This window comes from Ranitomeya imitator, chromosome 2, assembly GCF_032444005.1.
Source record: "Ranitomeya imitator isolate aRanImi1 chromosome 2, aRanImi1.pri, whole genome shotgun sequence".
Classification (NCBI taxonomy): Eukaryota; Metazoa; Chordata; class Amphibia; order Anura; family Dendrobatidae; genus Ranitomeya; species Ranitomeya imitator.
In genome coordinates, this window is record NC_091283.1 from 237,022,376 (window position 1) to 237,047,856 (window position 25,481).

Consider the following 25,481-nt stretch of genomic DNA (forward strand, 5'->3'; position numbering starts at 1 on the left):
CCCATTTTGAGACCATATGCAGGTGCAGTGGGCCCTGGGTTCCTTCTGATGGATGACAGTGTTAAGCTTCATGTGGCTGAAGTGTGTCAGCAGTTTCTGCATGATGAAGAGATTGATGCTGTGGATTGACCTGTCCGGTCTCCAGTCCTGAATCAAGATGAGCACATCTGGGACATCATGTCTTTTTCCATCTACCAACGCCACATTGAAACAAAGACTGTCCAGGCATTGACAAACACTTTAATCCAGGTCTAGGAGAACCATCAGAAGAACATACACAGCCTCATCAGTAGCATTCCCATGCATTGTAGGGAGGTCACGTAAGCGAGTGGAAGCCACACACTACTATTTCCACTGAAGTTGGATCAGCCTTTACTTTGATTTTCCACTTTGATTTTGAGTATCATTCCAATTATCAAATCCAGATCTCCATGTGATATTAATTTTGATTTACATTGTTCATTTTTTCTGTTTTATTGTTCTCGACGTATTCCAATCTATAATGAATAAAGATGTACCAGAATGATGGGAAGAAGAAAGTATGGAGAAGACTTAGAACAGCTCCTGATCCAAAGCATACCACAGCATCTGTACTACACGATGGAGGCAGTGTGCTGTGTTTATTGATGAAGTGACAGCCGGATGAATTCTGAAGTGTACAGCGTGACATTTTCTGCTCAGATTCAAACTCGCTGTAGTGTGACTCCAGCCTCAGCCCAACACTGGAAGGGGTAAATAAGTGAGATTTCGGCATTTTAGCTCCTGGTGGAGGCGATAGCACAATCATATGCCACCATATACTAGACGTCCGGTAACCGGTAATAATCCCCTCATGTGTGGGGTCTATTTGTCTCCAGAGAAATCACACGTTACATTCCACACATAACATTGTGTAGAAAAGGCGGCGCGAGGTAATTGTGCCAGTAGTGAGGGCGAATAATGGCGGAAATGTCACTGACTGAGGAGAAGTCTCCATGTAGCGTCTTCACTGCGGATCACGTGACCCCTGACTCCTCCCTCCTGTGACCTCATCACAGGTCCTGTGCGCACAGAGCAGCCATATATGTGGAGTGCGGCTCTGCAGGTGGAGGTATGTGGAGATTCCCCATTATTGAGCACGGGGACATTAACCCCTTCTGCACGGAGACTCTTTATAAGAATCATAACGTTGTTGTTCTGTTTCCTGTAATAGATACATACGAGCCAACTATGGAGGACAGGAAGTGAGGGAGCGGATTGTTCTCCTAGTACAGGGCCCCTTTCTTGGTCCCACACAGTGTAATGCCCCCATTATGCCCTGTAAGCAGGGTTCTGCCCCACACCCAGCTGCCTCGGGCACTTTACCATGAGCTGGTACCTCAGATTCTTCCCCGCACCCCTTTCCTTTGTTGGCGCCAAATCTGTTCTGCCTTTGGGGCTCCGGCCTTTATAATATCAGTAACTGCGTCATCAAGGTCTCCTGACCAGGTGCACCCTCTAGACTCTTCCCTCCGGAAACCCTCCCTCTCCCCATTGATGTCACATGGTCCCGTCTGGACGGCAGATAGCAGTCTGTACAAATGCAGCACAGCCCTGAGGAGTCTTTTTTATGACTCTCCTTTTTACACCCCTTATGTAATATATATGATGGCGCTCACACAGTATAATGTTTCCACAGTACTGGCATCTCTCGTAAAAAAGGGATTTTCACACTACCGCCATACCCCCACAAACAGTATAATGTTCTCATAATACCGCCATCCCACTACACAGTATAATGTTCTCATAGTACCGCCATACCTCCATACAGTATAATGTTCTCATAGTACCGCCATACCTCCATACAGTATAATGTTCTCATAGTACCGCCATACCTCCATACAGTATAATGTTCTCATAGTACCGCCATACCTCCACACAGTATAATGTTCTCATAGTACCTCCATTCCACCACACACAGTATAATGTTCCTACAGTACCGCCATACCCCCACACACAGTATAATGTTCTCACAGTACCGCCATACCCCCACACACAGTATAATGTTCCTACAGTACCTGCATCCCACCACACACAGTATAATGTTCTCATAGTACCGCCATACTGCCACACACAGTATAATGTTCTCATAGTACCGCCATGCCCCAACACACAGTATAATGTTCCTACAGTACCGCCATACCCCTACACACAGTATAATCTACTCATAGGTCCGCCATACCCCCACACAGTATAATGTTCCTACAGTACCGCCATACCTTCACATACACTATAATATTCCTTATAGTACCGCCATACCCCCACACATAGTATAATGTTCTCATAGTACTGCCATACCCCCCCACACACTATAATGTTCCTTATAGTACCGCCATACCCCCACACAGTATAATGTTCTCATAGTACCGCCATACCCCCCCACACAGTATAATGTTTTTACATTACCTCCATCCCACCACACACAGTATAATCTTCTCACAGTACCGCCATACCCCCACGCACAGTATAATGTTCTCATACTACCGTCATACCCCCACACACAGTATAATGTTCTCATAGTACCACCATACCCCACCCCCCACACACAGTATAATGTTCCTACGGTACCTCCATCCCACCACACACCCTATAATCTTCTCATACTACCGCCATACCCCCCCACACAGTATAATGTTCCTACGTTACCTCCATCCCACCACACACAGTATAATGTATTTACAGCATCTCCATCCCACCACACACGGTATAATGTTCTCATAGTACCGCCATACCCCTACACACAGTATAACCTTCTCATAGTACCGCCATACCCCCCACACAGTATAATCTTCTCATAGTACCACCATACCCCCCCACACATAGTATAATCTTCTCATAGTACCGCTATACTCCCACACACAGTATAATGTTCCTACAGTACCGCCATACCCCCACACACAGTATAATGTTCCTACATTACCTCCATACCACCACACACAGTATAATGTTCCTACAGTCCCGCCATACCCCCACACACAGTATAATGTTCTCATAGTACCGCCATACCCCCACACACAGTATAGTGTTTTCATAGTACCGCCATACCCCCACACAGTATAATGTTCCTACAGTACTTCCATCCCACCACACACAGTATAATCTTCTCACAATACCTCCACCCCACCGCACACAGTATAATCTTCTCATAGTACCGCCATACCCCCACACACAGTATAATGTTCTCACAGTACCTCCATCCCACCACACACAGTATAATCTTCTCATAGTACCGCCATACCCCCACACACAGTATAATGTTCTCATAGTACCGCCATACCCCCACATACAGTATAATGTTCTCACAGTACCTCCACCCCACCACACTCAGTATAATCTTCTCATAGTACCGCCATACCCCCACACACAGTGTAATGTTCCCTCAGTACCGCCATACCCCACACACACAGTATAATCTTCTCATAGTACTGCCATACCCCCACACTCATTATAATCTTCTCATAGTATCGCCATACCCCCACACACAGTATAATGTTCCTACAGTACCGCCATACCCCCACACACAGTATAATGTTCCTACAGTACCGCCATACCCCCACACACAGTATAATGTTCCCACAGTACCATCATCCCACCACACACAGTATTTTGTTCCCACAATAGTGGCTTCCCACAGACACAGGATAATGGTTCTATAGGACTGGCTTCTCCCTCACACACAGTATTATGTCCTCACAGTACTGACATCCCCCCACTTTTTAATGTTCCCACAGTACTGCCCCTTACATGCACAGTATGGTACCATCCACCCAGTGGTGCACCTATCATGAGGCAACTTTGATTACTGGTGTGCGGTGGCTTTTAGCCTCCGGGTTCAGCAACTCAGGCGTCCTGCAGGAGAAGAACACTGGCCAATGAATGCTCTCACATCACTGACAGAAGAGCTGATTGGCCATTTCTCTTGTCCTCCTGCATGGCACCTCTTTGAAGGGAAGAAGTGAGAGCCAGGAAATAAGATCAGAGGAGCCACCTGTGCTGGAAGATACCGAGGAGAAGCAGCTCTACTCCACAAAGTGACACATCTCCTGTTGGGCAACCCCTGCACAGAGAGTGGGTGTGGGGCTCAGCTGCTGTGAGTGGGGGAAGCTGCACATATACACCAGCCTCCACCCCTGTAGCACTGAAGAGTTGCATGTATGTGTTTGGGTTGTCTGTGTGGGTTGCATGTCGTGTTGTGTCTGTGTGGGTTGTGTCTCTCTGTCTTTGTGTGTAGGTTGTGTCTTTCTGTGTGGGTTTTGTCTGTGGTGTGTCTGCGTGTGTGTGGGTTGTGTGTCTGTGTCTGGGATGTGTCTTTGTGGGCAGGTTGTGTCTTTCTGTGCGTTGTCTGTGGTATGGGTTGTGTCTGCATGTGTGTGGGTTGTGTCTTTTTGTGTGTAGGTTGTGTCTGTGGATTGTGTCTGTGTGTGGGTTGTGTCTCTGTCTGTGTGTGGGTCATGTCTGTGTTTGGATTGTGTATGTGTGTGGGTAGTTTGTGTCTCTGGGTGGTGTGTGGGTTGTGTCATACAACACACCACAGTCTGTGTGGTGTGGGTTGTTTCTGTTTGTGTGTTGTGTCTGTAGTGTATTTGTGTGTGGATTGTGTCTCTGGTGTGTGGATTGTCTGTCTATGCAATGGTTGTGTCTGGGTTGTGTCTTTGTGTGTGGGTTGTGTCTGTGTGTAGGTTGTGTGGTGTGTGAGTTGTGTATGTCTGTGGGTAGTTTGTTTCTCTGTGTGGTGTGTGGGTTGTGTCATATAACACACCACATGAGAGAAAACACCGTGTGCACAGCTATACTGTGGTGCTTAGACTAGGTTTCCAGACCTTCAATATAAATATAAAGAAGTCTAGCACTCAACTTAAGCGGCGATAGATTTGATCTATTTGTAGCACTTGAAACGTTTCAGTCCATAAGGACTTTCATCAGTCACGTGCCGTTAGAAGCCTGTAGGGCTGGGTTCAGAAAGAGCAGGGATGCACAGAATGTGCCTTAATTAGAGTGCTGTAATGGTGGGGCAATGGCCGCACATCAGGATGTAGCACCCACAAGCTGAAAGTGCTGGTGTTCAGGGTGAGATACACTGCCTCCAGACACGGTGAGACTAGCGGTGGATACAGTGTCTGGAGGCAGTGCCCCTCACCCCGAACACCAGTGCTTTCAGCTTGTGGGTGCTACATCCTGATGTGCGGCCATTTCCCCACCATTACAGCACTCTAATTAAGGCACATTCTGTGCATCCCTGCTCTTTCTGAACCCAGCCCTACGGGCTTCTAACGGCACGTGACTGATGAAAGTCCTTATGGACTGAAACGTTTCAAGTGCTACAAATAAATCAAATCTATTGCCGCTTAAGTTGAGTGCTAGTGGATCGCCCCCAGACACAGGGCCAAAGGTTCCTCGGTACCGGTCCTTTCTGTCTCAGTTCTGGGGTTGTCACGGTGGCTGGACCCGGTCCGTGATCCTGCTAAGGGCCGTCCAATAAAGGGTGATGGTGCAAAGTGCGAGGAATAATGAGGACACAGGGTTCAGTTTCTTTACCTTTTACTGAAGGTTTCAGGATCCTCAATCCAGGGCACTGTCAACAGGGCTGTCTGAGACCGGCCGGTCCGAAGGCACATCCAGAGTTCCCTTTGCAGGTGGAAATCAGTGTCTACCCACTAGCGCCTGTGTGTTGTAGTGCTTCCCTGCTGAGCATTCAGGATAGTCCTCACAACTTCTGTTCTCGTTCTTTCTAGATCTTTCTCTTCTCCGTCCCCCAGGTATGTTATGGCTAGGACGCACCTTTAAGACAGGTAGGCCTGGAGTTATTCTGGAACCCTAGTGTCGCCCCTCTCCCACGATTGCCTCCTATGTCCTTCTTAGGTGTTGTATGGTAGACAGCCAACCTGTAATTAACTGTCCTGCCGCTGTTTGAAGTAATGCGTGGAGACTGTTACTTCTTCGGTGCTCCGGCCACCGGCTATGCGTCTCAGTAAGATGTTGCCGTTCTCGGGGCACGACTCCTACTGGATCTCCTTTGTGCTGAGCTCGTTTCTCACTGTTCCACAATATCCTTCGCTTCGTGTCTCTTTCTTAGGATACCGCTGCAAGGTAGTGCAGGCGCGGTTCCGTAACAATCTGTCCTTTCGCTAGGTACCTGCCAGATTTCCCAGTTCTGACAGGTCCTCCCTGGAGCTCTCCCAGGCTTCGTTCTGCCTAACTTCCTGTCCAACCCCTAGTTTTACCAATGTGAGGAGTGGCCCAATAAATAAGCCTTTTACTCCCCCTAGTGGCCGGAGGGGGAAGTGTAATGTGTGCTGTTGATACCTGGTCAAAGAACTCCTTTAGTGCAGTCAGACATACCATCACTCCCCTTAGTGGCAGAGCGACGTTACTGCAACGACCAGATCTCTGGGGCGCGGCACTCCCCCCCGGTTAAATCCAGTACTCCCGGACTGGGAAAAGAAGAACAACAATACATGTTAATAGAAAACACACAAAAATTCTTATATATACTCTAACAAATAAATATAATAGTTCTTTACGTTATGGAAGGTAAGGACGCTTGAACGTTGCAAAAGATTGGTCATGCACAGTCCATGACTCCCAGGTCTGTAGGTGCAACCATAGAATAGCAGGGACCCCGGGTAAACAAAGGGGCCCCTGTGAAAGTTTTGGAGTGATTCACTGTCCATCACACCATTGTCCATTTTTAACCTATAACACAGATATTTACACAAGCATTTTAAACCAAAAATGCTTGGTGCTACGCGTGGACCTCCGCAGCTCAGGGGCTGCTACTGGCCTGACAGAACTTGCTACGCTTGCTATCGCTAGTGTAGTGCACTGTCTTCTAGCTACACTTCTAGTGAGTCTGGGCAGCACTGGCATACTGGAGTCCTCAGTGCTACCACTATTAGTGGTGGGCATGGCAGATTCACCGATGACAGAGGGAGGACCCGCTGGTTCGACCGTTGGCATCGCATCTTCTGGTGGGGTTGGCTGCTCTGGCGGGTCCAGTTGCCCTGGCACCACATTTAGTTCTGGCGGTCTCGGTTGACGGAACGTTAGGACAGGTACCACAATGGCCTGATTTATTTGAGTCCAGGACTGGGGAAAATCGCCAAGAACAGTGTGTATCATCTTCTCTTCTTCCACGGGCGGAGAAGTCCTGGGATCTATTTCCCCATCTTTCAGCTTATCAGGGCATATTTTCAGGTGGTCTCTGGATATGGCCACTGAGGTCTCTCCTCCGTCTTTACTAATGAGACAAACCTTTGTATTGTCGAAGTCGGAGGGGAGAATGGTATACGGTTCCGCTTCCCATGGATCATCAAGCTTGTGTAGTCTCCTCTTTCTTTTGAGTACTTGCTCACCAGGTGCCAATGGAGCCGCGGGAGCATGCTGGTTGTAGTCCCTCTCTTGCTTCTGTCTGGCCTGAGCGAGACTCCTTTCCACACATTCCTGTACTTTGCAGTACCTCTGCTGCCTCTCGGTATCCCAATCAGCTTCTGGTGATATATCTTCGGGGGTCAGAACCCCCATGTCCAGATCGACGGGTAACTTGCTAGACCTTCCTCACATCAGGTACGCTGGGGTGCAGTTGGTGGAATTCACCGGGATGTGGTTGTACATGTCTACCAAGTCTGGTAACTTTGTAGGCCACAAGTTCCGCTCCTCTACAGGTAAGGTTTTCAGTAAGTCGATCACCACTTGGTTCATCTTCTCACACATCCCGTTGGTCTGTGGATGGTACGGCATGGCTCTGATCTTCTTACACCCATACAAATTGCAGAACTCCTGGAACACCTCCGCCTCAAATGCCGGCCCATGATCAGTCAACACCTTCTCTGGGTACCCATGTGGTCGGCAGAAGTACTGCTGGAAGGTTTTGGCAGCCGTCCTAGCCATCAGATCTTTGACTGGTACGACCACCAGGAATCTGGAATAGTGGTCCACAATGGTGAGAGCGTAGATATACCCTGACCGGCTAGGTGTTAGCTTTACGTGATCCAGCGTGACCAACTCGAGTGGCCGTTTGGTGATGATAGGCTGCAAGGGAGCCCGTTGGCTGTCCCGATCCTTCCGGCGTAAGCTGCAGGGGCCACACTCTCGACACCACTTCTCGATGGCCTTCCTCATGCCGACCCAGTAGAACCTCCCACGGAGTAGCCTCTCCAGCTTCCTCCATCCGAAGTGTCCTGCCCCATCGTGGTATGCTCCCAGGACCATGGGCACATCTTGTCTGGGGACCACAATCTGCCACACTAATTCGTGAGTGCGAGGGTCGATGTTCCTTCGGCACAGCTTGAAATCGTGAAGAAACAGTTTGCCCCTCTCCTTCCACAACTGTAATGTCTCCGGTGGATCATCCGGGCCAGGATGCAAACCTGCCTGCGTCAGGAGCTCCTTCACCCGACGGACCGCAGGGTCACCATCCTGGTTCTCTGTCCACCCGTGGTGGGGCAGGGGATTCAACGGGGCGCCCTGTTTGTTTCTGTGCCTGTTCTCCACCTGATGGGAACTGTTGTGAATTCTGTGGTCAAGCTCCCTCCTGTGGTCATGAGTGGTACTTCGGCTGGTTCTGTCCATGAGCTTCCTCTGGTGGATGTGAGTGGGGCTGCGGCTTCTGAGTTTCCTTCCTCAGGTGACGAGGTTAAGTCGTTAGGTGCTGTTCTATTTAACTCCACCTAGTTCTTTGTTCCTGGCCTCCAGGCAATGTTCCAGTATTGGTCTTGCTCTCTCCTGGATCGTCCTTGTGGCCTGCATAAGCTAAGTTCTGCTTATGTTACTTTTGTTTGCTATTTTTTCTGTCCAGCTTGCTATATTGGTTTGTCTTGCTTGCTGGAAGCTCTGGGACGCAGAGGGAGCACCTCCGTACCGTTAGTCGGTGCGGAGGGTCTTTTTGCACCCTCTGCGTGGTTGTTTGTAGGTTTTTGTGTTGACCGCAAAGCTATCTTTCCTATCCTCGGTCTATTCAGTAAGTCGGGCCTCACTTTGCTTAAATCTATTTCATCTCTGTGTTTGTATTTTCATCTTACTCACAGTCATTATATGTGGGGGGCTGCCTTTTCCTTTGGGGAATTTCTCTGAGGCAAGGTAGGCTTATTTTTTTATCTTCAGGGCTAGCTAGTTTCTCAGGCTGTGCCCGAGGTGCCTAGGTCTGGTCAGGAGCGCTCCACGGCTACCTCTAGTGTGGTGTGATAGGATTAGGGATTGCGGTCAGCAGAGTTCCCACGTCTCAGAGCTCGTCCTATGTTATTAGTAACTATCAGGTCACTTTGTGTGCTCTTAACCACCAGGTCCATTGTGGTTCTGAATCACCAGTTCATAACAGGGAACACTGAGTTGCCTTGGGACGATGGAAAGCGGGCAGCTCCACTTCTTCGAATGCTTCTGGGTCTTCTTCCATTTCGGGTAGGTGAGGCATTCGGGACAATGCATCGGCATTCGCATTTTTGTGCCCCGCCCGGTACTTGATGGTAAAATCGTAATTGGACAACCGGGCCATCCACCGCTGCTCCAAGGCACCGAGTTTCGCTGTGTCCATGTGCGTAAGTGGATTATTATCCGTGAAGACGGTGAATTTCGCTAAGGCCAGATAGTGCTTGAACCTCTCCGTCACGGCCCAAACGATTGCGAGGAACTCCAGCTTAAAGGAACTGTAGTTGTCTTGGTTCCTTTCAGTGGGGCGAAGCTTTCTGCTGGCATAAGCGATTACTTGTTCCTTGCCCTTCTGGACCTGGGACAGCACCGCTCCCAGCCCCACGTTGCTGGCGTCCGTATACAATACAAACGGTTGGTCGTATTCCGGGTAGGCTAGTACTTCCTCTCCCGTCAGTGCCGATTTTAAGCAAGTGAACGATCCTTCCAGTCTGTCGTTCCAATCCAACGGGGTATTCTTACCCTTGGGTTTCTTGGGCTGGCCCACCAACAGGTCTTGCAACGGCGCGGCCTTCTTGGTGAAGTCCTTGATAAACCTCCGGTAGTAACCCACCAAGCCGAGGAACTGCCGGACCTCATGAAGGTTACTGGGCTGCGGCCAGTCCTTGATCACCATGACCTTGTGGGGGTCTGGGGCCACTCCTTCGGCACTCACCACATGGCCCAGGTACTGTACTTTAGGTTTGAGCAGATGGCATTTGGACGGTTTAACCTTTAAGCCAAAGTTGGACAGCGCTTCAAATACCTCGGCCAGGTGCTTCAGATAGTCTTCATCGGTCTTAGAGAAGACAATGACATCGTCCAGATACAGCAGCACGGTCTCAAAGTTCTTGTGTCCCAAACAGCACTCCGTCATCCTCTGGAACATCCCCGGGGCATTACACAATCCGAAGGGCATGTAGTTGAACTCGCAGAGACCCATCGGCGTCGTGAAGGCTGTCTTTTCCTTGTCTGCCTCTGCCACGGGAACCTGCCAATACCCACTGGTGAGATCTAAAGTAGAAAAGTAATTAGCAGACTTTAACGCAGCCAAGGACTCCTCTATCCTAGGCCGGGGGTATGTGTCCTTATGTGTAATGCGGTTTAATTGCCTATAATCCACACACATCCTTATGGTGCCATCTTTCTTCCTAACGAGGACTAACGGAGCTGCCCAGGGGCTACAGCTGTCTCTCACTACCCCAGCCTCCTTCATCTCTCATAACATGTCCTTGGCACACTGATAATGAGCTGGGGGTACAGGACGGTATCTTTCTTTTACGGGTGGGTGATCTCCGGTGGGGATGTGATGTTGAATCCCTTTTACCCGCCCGAAATCAAGGGGGTGTTTGCTGAATACCCGCTCATACTCGTGAACCACCCTGTAGGCCCCCTGTATCTGGTGAGATGGAGTAGATCAGTGCCCACATGTAATTGGAGCGTCCCCAGACACAGCGCCACTAGTCACTCGGTACCGGTCCTTTCTGCTTAGTTATGCGGTTGTCACGGTGGCTGGACCCGGTCGTGACCCTGCTAAGGGGCGTCCAATGAAAGTGGTAGTACAGTCTGTCAGGGGTTCGTGACGTCAACTGTGGTGTTCGGTCAGGGTGACCGACGCTGCTGTGGAGTCCGCTGGGGTGATGGAATAGCAGCCGGATGGTATACCTTCCAACAGGTGAAGTTAATCTCCAGGGCTTCCCAGTAGTGTGGATGGAGATGGTGTGAGGTGCAGGCAATAACGAGGACACAGGGTTGCAGTCTCTATACTGAAGGCTTCAGTACACTCAGTCCAGAGCACGTTCAACCAGGCTATCAGAGACCGGCCGGTCCGATGGGCACATCCAGAGTTTCCCTCGCAGATGGAAATCGTTGCCTACCAATAGCGCCTGTGTGTTGTAGTCCTACCCTGCTGAGCATTCGGAATAGTCCTCACAACTGCTGTTCTCCTTCGTTCGTTCTCTACAGCTTTCTCTCTCTCTCGTTCTTTGGTTCCAGATGTTGCTAGTTTCTAACGTCCCCCAGATATGTTATGGCTAGGACGCCACCCGTTTGACTAGAAGGCTTGGAGGTCTTCCGGGACCCTAGAGACGCCCCTCTCCCAATGTTGCCCCCTATGTCTTCGCAGGTGTAGAAGGTAGACAGCCAACCTATGATTAACTGTCCAGCGGAATTTGAAGTAAGGCCTGAAGTCAGTTACTCCTACGGTGATCCGGCCACCGACTACGCGCCTCAGTAAGATGTTGCCTTCCTCTCTCGGCACGACTCTTACTGGCTCTCCTTTGTGCTGATCTCGTTTACACTGTTCCACAATATTCTTCCCCTCTTGTCTCTTCCTTAGGATACCGCCGCGAGGTGTGCAGGCGCGGTTCCGTTACGTTCTGTTTTGTCGCTAGGCACCTGCCAGGTTCCCACGCCTGACAGGGACCCCCCTGTGTCTTCTCCCCGCAACACCCCCTGCCATGGGATGTTGTCTGGTTCCAACCCAGTCAGCTTCTGACTAACTTCCTCCCCAGCCCCTAGTTTTACCAGTGTGAGGAGTGTGAAGTGTAATGTGTTCTGGTGATACCTAGTCAGGAGAACTCCTTAGTGCCATCGGACGTACCGCTACTCGCCTTGGGGCCATACTGCAACGACCAGATCTCTGGGGCGCTGCACTCCTTCCCCCCCGGTTAAATCCAGTACTCCTGGACTGGAAAGAAGAACAACAATATAATGCAGTGATAGACAAACAAAATTTTGAATGCTAAGAACAAGTAAATAGAAAAGGTGCTTCCCTTTATGGGAGGTAAGGACACTTGAACGTTACAAACAAAAATAACAGTTAAATATTTTTAAATAACATTTAGACTATAAATAACTATCTGTACCAAGCCGGGTATTCTACTAAGTGCAAAATTTTTGAACATTAAACTAACTCTTCCTTTAAGGGCGTATAAGCTGAACCCACTAAAGGCCTACTATCAAGTACTACAACAACTCAACTTTCTTTTCCGTTCTCACTTCACCAATGCAGGACCGCCTAGCTCCTTGGCTGAGCCTACTGCCATTGTGCCGACCATCTTTCTACGTTTCTCAGGAGGACTCTCTCTCTAACCCCTACGGGCTCACTTCAAACTTTCCTGTCCTCAATCTTTATTAACATTATTAAACTATCTAAATCCTTCAACATTATTAACGTTTCAACCTTTTATCAAAGCAATCATCAAACATTCCCTTTAAGAGGGACCCAAGTCTCTGGTGCAGATTCTCTTTCCAGCAAGCAAGTTCACGGCAAGCAAGTCCTTCTGCAGCAAGTCTTCACAAAGTCTTCGCAAAGTCTTCCTCGACTTATAAAACCAGTAGGAGGCACCTTTACGAAGGTGCAACTATTTACAAAGACAGTTTGTGAATCATTCACCGTCCATGATTCGGCAGTCTTTAAAAACAATGATGAACAGTAGAAAAACAAACAATAGAAAACAATAGGGATCCCGGGTCAACAAAGGGATCCCTAGGAGTTAACCCTGGACGGGTTGGAAGTAGCAGCAGGTAACAGTTAACTATTTACAAATTTTCAGGTCTTCGAGGTTTAGTTTTGTAATGAGTGACACGACGTCGGCCGGTGGCGACCACATCCCACCCGGGGAAAGCCGGGCTCCGTGTCACCTTCCAGCACCGTCGTATCAGCAGCGATCGGGGTGCGAACGTTGATACCGGTGGCGCGGAGTTAAAGTAAGGCCTGAAGTCAGTTACTCCTACGGTGATCCGGCCACCGACTACGCGCCTCAGTAAGATGTTGCCTTCCTCTCTCGGCACGACTCTTACTGGCTCTCCTTTGTGCTGATCTCGTTTACACTGTTCCACAATATTCTTCCCCTTGTCTCTTCCTTAGGATACCGCCGCAAGGTGTGCAGGCGCGGTTCCGTTACGTTCTGTTCTGTCGGTAGGCACCTGCCAGGTTCCCATGCCTGACAGGGACCCCTCTGTGTCTTCTCCCGCAAGACCCCCTGCCACGGGATGTTGCCTGGTTCCAACCCAGTCAGCTTCTGACTAACTTCCTCCCCAGCCCCTAGTTTTACCAGTGTGAGGAGTGTGAAGTGTAATGTGTTCTGGTGATACCTGGTCAGGAGAACTCCTTAGTGCCATCGGACGTACCGCTACTCGCCTTGGGGCCATACTGCAACGACCAGATCTCTGGGGCGCTGCATAATTCTTGACACCAATCTTTTGATTGCTCTGCAGAGCCGTTGTCCTCCGCCGACTTGGACGGAGCCAAGGGTCCGGGTGCATGTATCACACTATTAATAACAGTGAACAGCTTGGGAAGTGTAAGTAAAGAAGCTGCGGAGACACCATCACGTGTTTCTCGACGCAAGCAGTGACTAGCCAGGCCTTTCCCCGGGAAGGAACAACCACGGGAAGGGCAGCATCCTATGAAGGAAAGCCACCTATGCCAAGCATGGTATCCATCCACAGACAGCTGTTTCGGGGTTTTGCCCCTCATCAGTGTGGAGTAGGAATCTGGCTGTCTGTGGATGGCTTCTTTACTTGCATCTGCATATTTCCCATAAGGGATGGGGGCAGTGTTCTGGAATCACTGCGTTGAGAAACACGTGATGGTGTCTCCGCGGTGTTGGATGTTTTGGTCTCCCCGAGGCCAATCATCTGTGCCTTTATAGCCTTTTTACTAGGCACTGCTCCTAGTAGCCAGATTGGTGCGGGCATTAGGCAGGACTGACAGAAGAGCACAGCTGGAACACAGACGAGTAGGCTGGCACGGCTGAGACAGGGCTGGCAGAGACACGGCAGAGAACTCCCCCGGTCTCGAAGCCAGCTGGATCTTCTCCTTGGGGGCCTCCTGTAGGGACTGAACGGTCCGGGCTAGGGCAGCAATGCTCCTGGTCAGTTCTTGTACCTGGAGGCACAGTCCTGCAGGGGAGTCGTCTTCCAGGATCTGGGCATCGGCCTCGGCGGAGACAGGTGCGTCTGGCGCCACCTCCTGGTGGTATGTGAGAGCTTGCGGCCTGGGAAGTGTGGCACGGCTGGGCTGCCGCTCCGGTAGCGCCTGGATAGCTTTATCTTTGAATTGCGCAAAAGTCAGATCTGGATTCTGCATGGCCAGGAAGTGTAGCTGGGCCCTTTGGTTACTGCACAGGAGCCCTTCGATGAACCGCTTTTCAGGAGCTTATCTTCATTTTGCATGGTGTTTGGGTCACTTTGCTTGATGGCCCGCAGCGCCTCCTGCAGATTAAGAGCATAGTCCCGTAAGCTATCCTGCGGCCGCTGCTTGCACCCATAGAACGTCAATTTAATTTCCGTAGCGGTGCGGGTGTCAAAGGTAGCTTTAAGCTTGGCAAATACTTGTTGCGCAGTTTTCTTGTCCGCAGCGGGCCTGGACTTTACTTCCCTCAATGCCGCTCCAAGGAGTTGGCCGATTATCATATGAACCTTCTGAGGCTCCGTCAAGGGATAAAACTCGAGCAGGCTACAGATCCCTTCTTTAAAGTCAGTTAACGTATGAGCTTCTCCAAAGTATCGCGGGAGCCAGGCGGCCCCTGGTAGGTACGGCATAGAGAAGGGCATGATGGCTGCTGTAGCGGCGGCAGTATCCAGCTGGTTGGTAGGAGCGGTAAGCCCCGCGGCCTCTAGCGGTGATACCGGGTTTGTGGCTGCGCTTACCGCGGAACCCGGAAGTGCTCCCGAGTCTGCAGCTGTGGCCGCCGCTTCCGCTCCTCCGGAATCCGACATGGCCGTTTCTTCCCCTTGCTAATCTGTCGGGGTCGGGGTTCTCCTTCCGGGGTCGGCGCCTCACCGCGTCTTCCGCTCCACGTGCTTTTCCAGCCGGCTCCACCCGCGAAGCTATGGCTCCTCCCTTCGCGCTCCACATGGTGCGGCAATGGCGGATTTTTGGCGGCAAATAGCAATACACAGTCTTTGCAATAAGTCACAGTTCAATCACAGTTCCAAGGCACACATGACCTGATTCTTCAGGCTTAAGTACAATCCTGTTCGTGACGCCAAGTTGGATCGCCCCCAGACACAGGGCCACAGGTTCCTCGGTACCGGTCCTTTCTGTCTCAGTTCTGGGGTTGTCACGGTGGCTGGACCCGGTCCTTGACCCTGCTAATGGGCGTCCAATAAAGGGTGATGGTGCATAGTGCGAGGAATAACGAGGACACAGGGTACAGTTTTTTTACCTTTTACTGAAGGTTTCAGGATCCTCAATCCAGGGCACTGTCAACAGGGCTGTCTGAGACCGGCCGGTCCGAAGGCACATCCAGAGTTCCCTTTGTAGGTGGAAATCAGTATCTACCCACTAGTGCCTGTGTGTTGTAGTGCTTCCCTGCTGAGCATTCAGGATAGTCCTCACAACTTCTGTTCTCGTTCTTTCTAGATCTTTCTCTTCCCCGTCCCCCAGGTATGTTATGGCTAAGACGCACCTTTATGACAGGTAGGCCTGGAGTTATTCTGGAACCCTAGTGTCGCCCCTCTCCCATGATTGCCTCCTATGTCCTTCTTAGGTGTTGTATGGTAGACAGTCAACCTGTAATTAACTGTCCTGCCGCTGTTTGAAGTAATGCGTGGAGACTGTTACTTCTTTGGTGCTCCGGCCACCGGCTATGCGCCTCAGTAAGATGTTGCCGTTCTCGGGGCACGACTCCTACTGGATGTCCTTTGTGCTGAGCACGTTTCTCACTGTTCCACAATATCCTTTGCTTCGTGTCTCTTTCTTGGGATACCGCCGCAAGGTAGTGCAGGCGCGGTTCCGTAACAATCTGTCCTTTCGCTAGGTACCTGCCAGATTTCCCAGTTCTGACAGGTCCTCCCTGGAGCTCTCCCAGGCTTCGTTCTGCCTAACTTCCTGTCCAACCCCTAGTTTTACCAATGTGAAGAGTGGCCCAATAAATAAGCCTTTTACTCCCCCTAGTGGCCGGAGGGGGAAGTGTAATGTGTGCTGGTGATACCTGGTCAAAGAACTCCTTTAGTGCAGTCAGACGTACCATCACTCCCCTTAGTGGCAGAGCGACCTTACTGCAACGACCAGATCTCTGGGGTGCTGCACAAGACTTCGTTATATTTATATAACACACCACAGTCTGTGTGGTGTGGGTTGTTTCTGTGTTATGTCTGTGGTGTGTTTGCCTGTGTGTTTGTTGTGTGGATTGTGTGTCTCTCTGTGGTGTGTCAGTGCGGGTTGTGTCTGTGTTGACTGTGTATGAGTTGTGTCTCTGTGTGTGTGGGTTGTGTGTGTTTGTAGGGGGATGTGTCTGTTTATGTGTTTTAGATATCTTTTGAGTATACTGAAGTGTGTGTATATACACTTGTCCTGCATGCATGTTCTGTGTATATGATGTGTACCTGTTGTGCATCTGTTATTTAGCATGTGTGTACTAAGGACATGTATGATGTGTGTGACTGTATGATGTGTATGTAATGAGCCTGTCTTGACCAGTATGTGTGCTGTATATAGCGTAATTTAACCACTTCACCACTTTTGACGTTCATATACATCAAAGGTTGTATCCTTGCCTTTGATACAATCTTGCACGCTGGCAATATACTATATGGAGGACTATGGAGAGTGCATTATACTATATGGGGGTGCATTATAATATATGGAGGACTATGAGGGTGCATTATAATATATGGAAATAATTATAATATTAGGATGGCTCTGTGGGGGGAATGATAATACTTAGAGCTATGAGGAAGCCTTTACTGTATACTATATGGAGGACTATGGAGAGTGCATTATACTCTATGGAGGACTATGGGGGTGCATTGTAATATATGGAGGACTATGAGGGTGCATTATAATATATGGAAGTAATTATAATATTTGGATGGCTCTGTGGGGGGAATGATAATACTTAAAGAGCTATGAGGAAGCCTTTACTGTATACTTTATGGAGGGCTGTGTTGGGGGTCATTATACTGCACGTAGTTCCTTTATACAGTATGGAGGGCTGTATGGGGATCATACTGTGGTGGGATACTTGAGGGGGTACAGTAAGGTCATCATACTGTACGTGTGGAGGAATCATTGTGGGGGTCATAGTGTTTGTGGGGCACCTTTGTTGGCATAATACTTTATGGGGGCAATGAAAGAGGAATCTGCGTGCTTCAATAGGAGAAAAATTACTTTGTTACGGCAGCAAAGTTGTGAGATGTGTACATACAGTATGTGACCCAGACATTTTTTTTTGGGGGGGAGGAGCAGGGGAGCAATAAGAACTTCTGCTATGGGGCCCCATGATCTTTTTCTACGCCCTGGTGCAGGGTGCATTGTCCCTTTCACATATGTCTCTGCTGCAGGACTGATGGCCCATAACTTACCCACCAGGTCCAATGCTGCCCCTCGGTACATACAGGCATTCAGCCATGTTTCTCCTGAGCGTCGGTTGAGCTCATCCCCCTTCCCACTCTCACATCCCTTACTCAACCCAATAGGAAGGCCCCTGCTATTACCTCCGGGCAGCCCCGTGTGTGGTGCTTGTGATTGGCTAAGCATTTTGGGAGAAGGAGGCGTGGTCTGTTGGGGAAGATGTGCCATTTTACCAGCTTAGTGCAGTGGCGGCTTGTTGATGATCAGACTCCCGGTTGTTCCATGTGGTGTATGGACGGTGCTGCATGGTGGACATGTCTGACTAGTCAGTGCCAGGCAGCGGCCACATTGGAGCTGCCCAGAATTTTGTAGGCATGTGCCAGAGTTTAAAAGGTTGGCAATCAGTGCTGCCTCCTGTGCTATAAGGATACAGGACTGTGTCTGCTAGAGGGCCACCGTTCTGCCAGCCACCATTGTGGGTCTGTATGCTTGTGCCAAGCCTGCCATTGACATTAATGACTCTTGTTCTGGATTCTTCTGTGTGGTTCTTGTATGTGTTTGTGATGGCGCTGACATCCTTGTATTTGGACATCTTTTTTCTATTTCTCTAAATTAAAATGTCCACTATTGTCCTCATTTTTACAAGATAGATATAAATCTGTATGAACCAGATTTATTCTTACCAATTTAAAAAAAAAAATAACTATGAGGGGGAGGCGTGCCGTTCTGCACTTCGCCTCAGGCAGGAGAGAGGCTAGGTTCACCCCTGCATCCACCTCACTGACTACCTCTGACCACCAATTAATAAAATACTCACTTAGCCTCATTTTTGGTGCAGATACTAATGAAGCCAGGATCTATGAGATATTTACCATACGATAGTTGGATAGGCAGGAGTGTATCATCCATAAAGGTAGCCCACTCGGTTGCTATGATGCCTATGAATTGACAGGGCTCGGTGGGGTGTGGTATTGGTCACCCTCTCCTTCCCATCATCACAATGTCAGCGATAGCCACATTTCCATGACGGTGATACCACTGAATAGATTAGTGAATCAGGGAGTGGAAAGCTCCTGATCCACCATTCAGCCTTCACTTCTGAGTCTGAGACTCCGTGCACTGCAGGCACAATGACGTCACTACATCACACCTGTAGTACGGAGCCTCAGTACTCACACCGCACAGACCAGAGCAGCGCTCCTCAGGATCCAGGTTGGGTGAGTAGTGTGTGGTTTTTTTCTCAAATATCAGGAATTGTGGGGGCATCATATTAAAAGAAGAGCTGTTGGGACTCTCATACTGAATGTGTGGCTGGTAGGGGCCATTATACTGGGGTTGTGGTGGACTGTAAATGCCTCCATACTGAGTGGGGTTTTTATTTTGTGTAGCAGGTTGTGGTGGCCATAATTAGAGATAAGCGAATATGTTCGGAAAACGATCGCCAAACATAAATTCTGCACGAATATGGTACATTCGGATTCATGATCGGTAACACGAGCATTTTTCTTAAGATCGGAAAAAGTCGGTAACATTCAGTAAATGATATAATAGAAGCCAGCAATACATGTGCCGTGTTTATTAAAATCACAGCCACCAATGTGGGATACTGGGGTTCAAATCCTGGCTCTGCCCTGTTGGACATAATATACCAGTAATGGTCCATAACACTATGGTGCCTACCTCAATAACCATGAGAGTGTCACGATCACAGAGAGTCATGCCGGCTCAGACGTCGCCTGGATTAACAAGGTCCGCGTCAGATGTCGAAGAACCAGGACAATCTGATGATAAATGGTCTACTGGACCAAACCATACATGGATAGGGGAAGAGAACCTGGATCTGGTGAAATGATGCTGTAACAGCAGACCAAATGGCAGAGGATATATGAAGCATATGAGGAAACTCTGGATGGATAAAACACCTGCTTGTCCACTAACTGAGAAACAACTAGGGTCTAAGGGGTATTGTTTCTCCTTATGGAGAGTGACATACCATCTCTGGCTTGTCAAGGTAAGGAGGCTTATTCGCCGTGCAATGCTCTTCTGGGAAATATAATATGCAAATTGCCTCTTCTGAGAAAAAGAGGACTTAAACTCTATAGCGCCACCTCTTAGAAGTAGCGATCCTACAAGTCACAATCAACTCTTTAACGAGTCGTGCAATATGACTTAGGATAAAAGCCAAATTAGTATCTCAATTCGCAGACACGGTGTTTCGGCCTGTTGGCCCTCGTCAGTGCGAAGAATGAGAACTAATTTGGCTAGGTGAGAGGCTCTGGACTGAGAAAGGACAACAAAGACCACCTCCATTGGGGGTGAGAAGGAAGTTTTCTCATAGATGTCAGTGACAGTGTGTGTATATATATAAAGAGCTGGTAATTCAGCAGCCGCGGTAGTGTAAAATCACTGCAGGAGCCGACAGGATAGAAGACATGGATTACATACAGTAAATACAAATAGAATAGGTAGATATATAGATGTCAGTGAGAAATACAATTAGTACAGTGTGTACACCTTACTGTAGATGTAATTTTTCTTAAAAAAAATGGTGTGGGCTCTTTGAGATCCCCGCTAGCACCATGAGGAAGTCACACGGTACAGAGGTGAGTTCACTGGGAGAATTTCACTGCAATGAATTTCAACTCTCCTCTGCACTGTGCGACTTTCTCATGGTGCTTGCGGGGATCTCACTGAGGTCACCGCAGTTCAGCTAGGCTAGGACGTTACTGCCAGTCACTCATGTTGCATTCCCAGCAGCTCATTCACCAGAGGTTCTCAGCCTGGACGGTCACATCTTGGCACCGTCCAGATTGAAAACTATTTTTCCCCCAGACATGGATTACGGCGTGGGACAGAACGACAGACAGGTATGGTATATTGTTGTTTTTTAGTTTTAGTACAGGAGATCGAGGGCTTTGGTGGAATTAGGCAAGGTCGTAAGTATGGTTTAATTGAGATTATTAAAGGAGTCTGTGTCATTTTTTCAATTCACTTTATTCTTGCTGTGTCTTTATCAAAAAACTATAGGATTAGTAATGGATCGGTGTCTTAGTCTCCATTACTAAGCCGTGGGCTTGATGTCACCTGACAATACAAAGGTGACATCAACTACACAAATTTGAACCCCACTTGCCACCACTACAGGGCAAGAGGGAAGAGCCGGGCAAAGCACCAGAATTGGCGCATCTAATAGATGTGCCTTTTCTGGGCAGCTGCGGGCTGTTACTTTTAGGCTGGGGGGTCAATATCCATGGCCCCTTAGCAGCCTGAGAATACCAGCCCCCAGCTTTAGAAAGGTTGGTTGTCAGAAAATGGGGGGACCCCATGCCATGTTTTTAAAATTATTTATTAAAATAATTTAAAAAAGCGTGTTGACTCCTTTATTCTTGATAACCAACCTTGCTGAAGCTGACAGCTCAGGGTTGAAGCCTCCAGCTGTGAGTTTTGCCTGGCTGATTATCAAAAATAGGGGGGAATCCACAGTTTTTTTTAATTATTTATTTACAGCGCAAGAGCGGCTGATGAATACCCTCCATCATCTGCTCCTGCTCTCACGTGTATGTTCACACTGGGCGTTTTTGATGCGTTTTTATATGCAAATATTCAGCTGCTTTTTCCATTACAAGAAAAGTCTGAGATTTCAGAAATCTCATACACACACTGTTTTTTTTTTGTCATCAGGATTTTGTGCTTTGCAGCGTTGTATTTACATAGAGCATGTCACTTCTTTCAGTGTATTTGCAGCAGAAAAGTCAAGGACAGCCGGATGTGACCTCACACTCAGCTCTGCTATCTCTAGATGGCAGGCTGCATGATGCGTCCATACAGCCTGTCATTGAGCAGAGTGGACCCAAACCCCATTCACTTGAATGGGGGCTTGACAATACAGTGTTTGACACGCTATGATATGCATGACAGCACGGCAAGCTCCGCTTCTTAACGGCGGTGAAACCATCCCTCACTGTCAGAGAGTCTCAGTTCCCCCATTGTCAAAAGACAGCGGGAGCGCTCAGCTGTGATGGGAGGTATACAGGTTACTTCCGGCCACTGGTTTCAGCTGATGGGTCATTTGCTCCCATCGTACGACACCTGCTAATAACAGTGAGAGCAGGAGCGGATGATAGGAGTATTCATCAGCTGCTTCTGTGCGGTAAATACATAATTTTAAAAACCTGTGTGGGTTCCCCCTATTTTTGATAACAAGCCAAGCAAACTCACAGCTGGGGGTCTGCAACCCTCAACTGTCAGCTTCAGCAAGGCTAGTTATCAAGAATAGAGTTGTCCCCACACTGTATTTTTTAATAATTCTCCCGGTGAACTCGCCTCTACACCGTGCGACTTTCTCACAGTGCTAGCGGGGTTTCTCACCGAGGTCACCGCAGTTCAGCCCGGCTGGGAACAGAGCATCAGTGATGTCACCGCTAGACACTGAGGCTGCGCTCACAGCAGCTGGGAATGTTGGGGAATGTTGCAAATTCGGCGATCGTGAGCCGAACAGAACATTAAAATATTAGATCGTCTCTACCCATAATACTGTGTGAGGTGCTGTGGGGCCGTCATACTGTGTGGAGACCTCATACTGAGCTACATGGGCACACAGGAGAACAATTTCCTTGTACTGCAGGAGATTATCATACATCCTCCATCCCATAGTCCCGTGCCCATATACCCATCACACATCCTCCATCCCATAGTCCAGTGCCCATATACCCATCACACATCCTCCATCCCATAGTCCAGAGCCCATATACCCATCATACACATCCTCCATCCCATAGCCCAGTGCCCATATACCTATCAAACATCCTCCAATCCATAGTCCAGAGCCCATATACCCATCATACACATCTTCCATCCCATAGTCCAGTGCCCATATACAAATCATACACATCCTCCATCCCATAGTCCAGTGCCCATATACCCATCATACATCCTCCATACCATAGTCCAGTGTCCATAAACCATCACACATCCTCCATCCTATAGTCCAGTGCCCATATACCCATCATACATATCCTCCATCCCATAGTGCAGTGCCCATATACCCATCACACATCCTCCATCCCATAGTCCCGGGCCCATATACCCATCACACATCCTCCATCCCATAGTCCAGTTCCCATATACCCATCATACATCCTCCATCCCATAGTCCAGTTCCCATATACCCATCACACATCCTCCATCCCATAGTCCAGTTCCCATATGCCCATCACACATCCTCCATCCCATAGTCCAGTGCCCATATACCCATCACACATCCTCCATCCCATAGTCCAGTGCCCATATACCCATCACACATCCTCCATCCCATAGTCCAGTTTCCATATACTCATCACACATCCTCCATCCCATAGTCCAGTGCCCATATACCCATCACACATCCTCCATCCCATAGTCCCGTGCCCATATACCCATCACACATCTTCCATCCCATAGTCCCGTGCCCATATACCCATCACACATCCTCCATCCCATAGTCCCGTGCCCATATACCCATCATACATATCCTCCATCCCATAGTGCAGTGCCCATATACCCATCACACATCCTCCATCCCATAGTGCAGTGCCCATATACCCATCACACATCCTCCATCCCATAGTCCCGGGCCCATATACCCATCACACATCCTCCATCCCATAGTCCCGTGCCCATATACCCATCACACATCCTCCATCCGATAGTCCCGAGCTGGGTGGCGCTGAGCAGGGAGTTCCTGGAGATGTGCTGTTATGTAACCTGGCAGTGCGGCTCTGTGTGCGGCCGCTGATGATGCGATTTTCTACGCTGGTAACAATAGAGCGCGGCAGTAATAGAGGAGGGGGGATTCATTTCTGTCATGTGCTCTCTGCTCCTTTCTGGGGGGCAGACAATGGCTGGAGCTTATGTTCCCAGGGATGCGAGATTTCTCCCACCCGGTCAGTGTCTGCTGAGGTGTTGTGGAGTGGGAAAACTGTTGCTCATAGCAACCAATCACAGCTCAGCTTCTTCTAAACAGTTCTGGTGAAATGAAAGATGGTCAGTGATTGGTTGATATGTGGAATGGGCGTGGCCACACAAACACACACACACATTCATACACTCAGCTTTATATATATATATAAATTTTTTTCTTTACGTTGTAGGGCCCAATTCCAGCTGTTGCTGTCGGACCTGTGATTTCTATCTCCTCCACTGTGTACAGGATAATAGAGTATAATAAAGTAGTTATGGACGAGACTTAACTAACATTGTGCAGTGACTCTGCTTTCCATATAGTGATGGATATTTCTTGTTGGTGAAACTATGATGTTTTTCACTTTAACCCTTTGTTAACCCCCTCTGATCAGTGCGATCATACAACACACAAGCTTCTGATGGCTCCGGTGATGCCCTGTACTACTGTAGTGCCGTGTATCATCACTGCTGTCAGTGTAATACTAACGGCCCCATACACATGAGATAAGAGTTGGCTGAATGGTCATTTGGTAGACGGCCATCTCTCTCGACTACTCCATACACACAAATATTCCAGCTTTCCTGGGGTCTGTATGAGAGAGTCGCCTCCAGACTCCTCTAGCGGAGGATTATCTACAGGAAGAACAAACGGATTATCCTCTGAAATTCAGGATGTCAGATCCTTCTCTGCCCTGACATCATCTGTTGGGAGGCCCCCAAATACATTATATAGTCGCCCAAACCCCCGAAATCAGTGATTTCATGGAACTTTAGTCTGTGTATGGGGGCGGTAAAAGGTAACTTATTGGACGCTGCCTCTGGCCTAATAGACCTTCATACATTGCAGCCCAGACACCATTATTAGGCATGTAAGTATCGTAATAACTAGGCCGCCCCATACTATCCAGTACTTGGGGGCGGGGGGCATTCAGCCAAACTCTGTCACCTTCTTAAGGTACCTTCACACTCAGCGACGCTGCAGCGATACCGACAACGATGTCGATCGCTGCAGCGTCGCTGTTTGGTCGCTGGAGAGCTGTCACACAGACAGCTCTCCAGCGACCAACGATCCCGAGGTCCCCGGGTAACCAGGGTAAACATCGGGTTACTAAGCGCAGGGCCGCGCTTAGTAACCCGATGTTTACCCTGGTTACCAGCGTAAAAGTAAAAAAAACAAACACTACATACTTACCTACCGCTGTCTGTCCCCGGCGCTCTGCTTCTCTGCACTCCTCCTGCACTGACTGTGAGCACAGCGGCCGGAAAGCAGAGCGGTGACGTCACCGCTGTGCTTTCCGGCTGACCGACGATCACAGCCAGTGCAGGAGGAGTGCAGAGAAGCAGAGCGCCGGGGACAGACAGCGGTAGGTAAGTATGTAGTGTTTGTTTTTTTTACTTTTACGCTGGTAACCAGGGTAAACATCGGGTTACTAATCGCGGCCCTGCGCTTAGTAACCCGATGTTTACCCTGGTTACCAGTGAAGACATCGCTGAATCAGTGTCACACACGCCGATCCAGCGATGTCTGCAGGGAGATCCAGCGACGAAATAAAGTTCTGGACTTTCCTCAGCGACCAACGATCTCCCAGCAGGGGCCTGATCGTTGGTCGCTGTCACACAGAACGATTTCCTTAACGATATCGTTGCTACGTCACAAAAAGCAACGATATCATTAACGATATCGTTATGTGTGAAGGTACCGTAAAAGCCTCAAACTTCTGTGTGTGAATCAGAGCTGAGATCTAACGTGATAGAAGATTACAGTGCGGGGAAGACGGGAAACCTTCATATAGAGGCCGGTGGTGATGGAGTCAGTGAC

General features: G+C 49.0%; 1 protein-coding gene across 2 annotated transcripts in view; it reads left to right on the plus strand.

Moving 5' to 3' along the window:
- Positions 1 to 1,036: 1,036 nt before the first annotated feature.
- Positions 1,037 to 25,481, plus strand: part of LOC138662820 (oocyte zinc finger protein XlCOF22-like) — a 42,462-nt gene continuing 18,017 nt past the window's right edge. The window contains exon 1 of one of the 2 annotated variants that reach the window (XM_069748782.1): positions 1,037 to 1,090. In XM_069748782.1, coding sequence (XP_069604883.1) covers positions 1,064 to 1,090 — 27 coding nt within the window. In that variant the 5' untranslated portion in view covers positions 1,037 to 1,063. The remainder of the gene's footprint in view (positions 1,091 to 25,481) is intronic. The other variant, XM_069748783.1, reaches the window with a different exon arrangement.